The sequence below is a fragment of the Triticum dicoccoides genome, chromosome 6B (assembly GCF_002162155.2).
Source record: "Triticum dicoccoides isolate Atlit2015 ecotype Zavitan chromosome 6B, WEW_v2.0, whole genome shotgun sequence".
NCBI lineage: Eukaryota > Viridiplantae > Streptophyta > Magnoliopsida > Poales > Poaceae > Triticum > Triticum dicoccoides.
This window is the reverse complement of record NC_041391.1, coordinates 128,995,642-129,001,111: the sequence shown is the minus strand read 5'-3', so window position 1 is coordinate 129,001,111 and position 5,470 is coordinate 128,995,642. Positions and strand designations below refer to the sequence as shown.

Sequence of the window (5,470 nt, the reverse complement as noted above, 5' to 3'; positions counted from 1 at the left end):
GCGGGATCTGAATACCCATGTTGGCTCCCACATGTTCCATGATGATATCATCGGATGAACCACGATGTCAAGGACTCAATCGATCTCGTATACAATTCCTTTTGTCTAGCGGTATTGTACTTGCCCGAGATTCGATCGTTGGTATGCCGATACCTTGTTCAATCTCGTTACTGACAAGTCTCTTTACTCGTTCTGTAACACATCATCCCGTGATCAACCCCTTGGTCACATTGTGCACATTATGATGATGTCCTACCGAGTGGGCCCAGAGATACCTCTCCGTTTACACGGAGTGACAAATCCCAGTCTCGATTCGTGCCAACCCAACAGACACTTTCGGAGATACCTGTAGTGCACCTTTATAGTCACTCAGTTACGTTGTGACGTTTGGTACACCCAAAGCATTCCTACGGTATCCGGGAGTTGCACAATCTCATGGTCTAAGGAAATGATACTTGCCATTAGAAAAGCTTTAGCATACGAACTACGATCTTTGTGCTAGGCTTAGAATTGGGTCTTGTCCATCACATCATTCTCTTAATGATGTGATCCCGTTATCAACGACATCCAATGTCCATGGTCAGGAAACCGTAACCATCTGTTGATCAACGAGCTAGTCAACTAGAGGCTTACTAGGGACATGGTGTTGTCTATGTACCCACACATGTATCTGAGTTTCCTATCAATACAATTATAGCATGGATAATAAACGATTATCATGAACAAGGAAATATAATAATAATAACCAATTTATTATTGCCTCTAGGGCATATTTCCAACACATATATGCTTCTAATGCGACCACACAAAAACAAAATACAATAACATCACCCAAAGGCCAAAAGACAAACCTTGCAGGACCATCCTTGAGCGCATGGAATGTGGGAGGCCAAATCATCATACAAGGATGGACACGACCCAATCATCGATCCTCGCTTGTCATCTCATACACTTTACACAACTTCCTGCACTTGATACCCACATAGACTAGGCATCGACCCATCCTCAAGAAAACAAACTCAGCATTTACCCCCACCTGATTTATCCACACCCAATTTGTAAGATCAGGCATCGTCAATTTAGCATACATCTCACGCAAGCAAATGGTATCCACCAGCAACCAGTTGTCTCCTGTGCGTAGCCAGATGCAAAGCTGAAGCCCGTTCAAATGAATGAGATACACACCAGAATTATCATATCCCCATGACAACATGGTTCGTTTGTAACCAATAACCAACCCTTGTGGGACCTGAAATGTGGAGAAACTTGAGGCTGTCAAATCCAACACAAGAATTTCAGTTTGGGTGGCCGCCATGTAGATTTTATTGTCAACAAGCAAAGAAGTCAGTATCTGTGGCCGACAAGGAAGCTGTGTCGTTGGTGAGGTATGCAAGCACCAAACACCATCTTGCAACATATACATATACACGGTAGATTTTCTTCCATCATTAGAAAGTTCACTCTGCACATAGAAGTATGACAAGCCGTCACCTTCTTCTTCGAATAGGAGTTTACAGAACTCGTAGAAATAGCCGTCCTGGTGTCCGTAGCATGGGAATGGCGGTACGATAACCATGCCTCTTGCAGGGCAGAGCGGGTTGCGCACTATATGTATTCATCCGGGTTCTTCATCGCAGTTGTTAAATGTTTTGGTGAAGATGATGTCATTCTAGTCATCCAACATGAGTTTATGTGCATCCACGGAGCTTGCGCAGCTGATGACTGCATCATTCTCTGGGGGCTGTGGTAGCATCGGCACAAAGCGTGAGTGGCTCGCCCTGGTCTTGAAATATACGCCAAGGAGGCGGGGAGGGTGGAGCTTGCGGAAGCGGCAGAGGAAGGCAGGGTCAGAGGCATGACAGAACCAACGTTTGCAGATGAGAGCAGCGCAGATGAGGGTGGTGGGGTAGCCGATTAGCAGGAGGATCTCGATGAGAAGGTTATCATCGTCGAGCACCTTGGACATGGGGTCAACAGGCATTGCAGATTGCCGCAGCCTCTTTCCATCCACACACACTGAGTTGGGAACATGATCAAACCTGAAATAGCAGCAGCCACCCAAAAACAAATTGACATACAACATAACATTCACAAAGTTATGGAGAGAGAAGTTGGATGTTTTTTTTTGCGAAAGAGAAGCTGGATGTTACCAGTGGGGAATCTCAACTGGACTCATCGCCTATCTACCTCCCCTTATCTCCTCCCTCCACTCCACTGTTGCAGTAAGGGAAAGTTAGGGTTATGAGGGGAAATCAAGCTAGGGTTTTCCTCAGGGAAATAACATAAACAAATTATTACTAGGAGATGGAGGAGATGAAGGGAATGGGGTTTCCTAACCTCAAATATTTGGTTGCTGTCGGGGATGGGGAGGTCTAGAGTCACCGGTGGCGCCACTCTTCCTTTGCTATTTGCTGAGGCCGTAAAACCAATTCATCTTTTATTTACTAACTAGAAGAAAAGGTGCATTCCACGGGGCCAACTGGCAATGTGATTGGTATGTGCTATACCAGACATTTTGTTTGCTTTTTGTGTGTGTAGCTATCAACGGCCTCATATAGTAATCTACTAAGACATGCTAGCAAGACAGTAGTTTTGAAGTTTTGATAATCATTTATAGTAATAATAGCTGTAAAACATTCAGAAGTACCTTCAGCGAGCTAGTTTGCGGTGGGGCAGCTCGGATGGGTGGAGAAGCTCGTCCGACGGATGGGGGGATGGAGGCGACCGACTGTGGTGGCTAGCGGGTCGTCATCTCCCCTGATTTGCAGCGGCAAGGGCAGCAGAAGTGCTCCTGGCGGCGGAGTGGAGAGCTTCTTAGGGCGGATGGGGGATGTAGGAGGATGGGGGTGGAGGCATTCGGCGGCGCACCGGCCGGGACGAGGAACCAGGCCGGTGGTCAGCCCCTGGCGGCGGCGTGGGGGCAACCCTAATCGCCAGAGAGAGGGAGATGAGAGGCGAGATGATTTTTGTCGTGGTACCCGGGATCGGTCCTGGTCTCTGGGTCGACCCATACAGTGGCAAAGGGGTAATCTTACCAACACATCAGGGGTAGGTTCGAAGAGGCACGCAGCAGAAGCCAGGAAAACACCTCGTGGGCTGCTGCCGCTCATGCGTGTATTTTTGGCTTCCACCATGCTAACAGACCTGTGAAACAATGGTGATAAAAAGCATTAAAAACAGATAATGAATTTATATTCAAACTACATGAGCAACAAACCAAAACCGAATCACAAAGAATGAATGGGGACTGGAATGAAATTGTGACCTATAATAAGCAGATTAAATAGAGAGAATTTAGTTATGAATTGAATGCCAATCATCGTGACACAAAAAAAAATATTGCAAGTAGCAAAAAGAAGTGTTGCCTTTTTGCAACCTGAAGAAGCTGAGTAAACCACTACCAAGTACTCCCTCCGTTCCTAAATATTTGTCTTTCTAGAGATTTCAACAAGTGACTATATATGAAGCAAAATGAATGAATATCTAGAAAGATAAATATTTAGGAACAGAGGGAGTAATACATGCATAACTCCTTATTTTTATTGAATATATAGTGGACAATACTTAGCAAGAACATTAATAAAAAACAGTTAGCATAAAATGTGGCATATTGGAATATTAGCACTTCTTGTAATCTTGCAGTGAAATAACTGGTTTCGGACTCAGAAGTAAGAAATATTTATTTGGCAACAACTTTATGATTGAAAACCAAGTCTCATTTGCTAATTAAGACTAACTGCGGTTTCCATGTTATCATCGTAACTGACACATAATTGTTGAAATTATAGCAAGAAGGAAAGCAAAGAGCTTACCTATAAAGTTTTGATTGAGTAACTGGAGAACCCTGCAGTACATGTTGAAGTGTAAAGGAATAAGCTGTTTGTCACCTAATCAGAAAACATAAGATGCATAACAAGTGAAATAAGTAGAGTCCTGGTAGAGGGAAAGAGGCCAACCCATGTCATACTTACGTATGAGTTTAGTGGATATTCGTACCAAACCAATAATGCCTTCCAGGTTTCCCGTGGTTTACATCCAAAGATGTGTTATATATGCAACTATAAGTCTATAACCACCAAAGATTCATCCGAGGACCTCTAGGGAAAGAAATGTGGAAGACAACACACAACGAAAGAGATCTAACTCCAAGAGGTAAGTGCCATGTGCAACATATAAACTGGAGGTGTAGAGAACTCTCATATGGTAATTTCTTAGGAAACATAAGCCTGCATTTGTTTTGTTAAAAAATATTAAAGGAATAATTCGGTTGATCTACTTCAAATAACTGTCAATACTCTCAATGGGTATTTTCTAATAAAAAAGCTCCTCACATCTGCTTGTAGAAAAGATTATATATAAAACAACAAATGTGTAAATCAACACAAAGACTATAAATTGGAAATGAAGAACACAAGCAAAGAGCATAAACCGGCAACAGAGAATGCAGATATGAGTGCATATTGTACTCAGATCTACAAAAAGAGAACTGAGATGCAATATATACCCGAAAGATGCCTCCTCTACCCATATTGCAGCAACTTGATCAAGTACTTCATAGCAATTGACTATGTTTGAAAAAAATTAACAGGGAATGAACTACGAATCAACATTATGTACAGGGCTTTGATTTGTAAGGTATAGTCGTTGATAGCAACAAATAGATGGGACCAATCGATGGCAAGCTGCAATGCCTGCCATCAAAATTCTTTTGATGTGAAACCGATATTGCTAACTCCAGCATGTTTCCTTCCAAACCTGAAACAATTAGCATGATAGCTCCGATACTATGCAAGTAATTACTGTTCAGGTCTCTGGTTCTCTCTTTCTTTTTATGTTTGTTTGTCAGTAGGAGCTGCACTTGTCCCGTTGGTCTAATTTTTCACCACTCTATGACTGTGCCAGTTCTGGATTTTTTTTTTGTTCAACGGCAATATGATCACTTGCCAAATCCTAGAGGTTTCCAATAAGCAATAACGAAGTTTTGTGTGGTTGAAGTTTTCAAGTTTTGGGTAAAGATTCGATGGACTATAGAATAAGGACTGGCAAGAGCCTAAGCTTGGGGATGCCCAAGGCACCCCATGGTAATATTCAAGGACAACCAAGCAACTAAGCTTGGGGATGCCCCGGAAGGCATCCCCTCTTTCGTCTTCGTTCATCGGTAACTTTACTTGAAGCTATATTTTTATTCACCACATGATATGTGTTTTGCTTGGAGCGTCATTTTATTTTTTTAGTTTTTGCTTGCTGTTAGTTAGAATAGTGTTTTTCTTCTTTAGTTTCAATAAAAAGTCAAGGATAGCCTTTGCCATGCTTATTTTGCTAGTTTGCATGTTGCTGTTGAAAACAGAAAGTTTACCGCTGTTGCAAAAATTCCCTAGAAAAGTGAGAGCATGGTCTAACATTGAATCGTTTTGCATATTGAGCTCTGATAAATTTATTACAGTGGGAATTTTAGTTCATAATTTTTGGA

At 42.4% G+C, this 5,470-nt stretch overlaps 1 protein-coding gene across 1 annotated transcript; it reads right to left on the bottom strand.

The window, feature by feature from the left end:
• Positions 1–796: 796 nt before the first annotated feature.
• LOC119324857 lies at positions 797–2,959 on the bottom strand. The gene is made up of 4 exons (XM_037598625.1): positions 2,648–2,959; positions 2,338–2,411; positions 2,151–2,214; positions 797–2,039 (listed from the first exon to the last, which is right to left on the bottom strand). Exons 3-4 carry the CDS (start codon positions 2,174–2,176, stop codon positions 1,670–1,672), a joined length of 396 nt encoding a protein of 131 aa, XP_037454522.1. The 5' UTR covers positions 2,177–2,214; positions 2,338–2,411; positions 2,648–2,959; the 3' UTR covers positions 797–1,669.
• Positions 2,960–5,470: the final 2,511 nt, after the last annotated feature.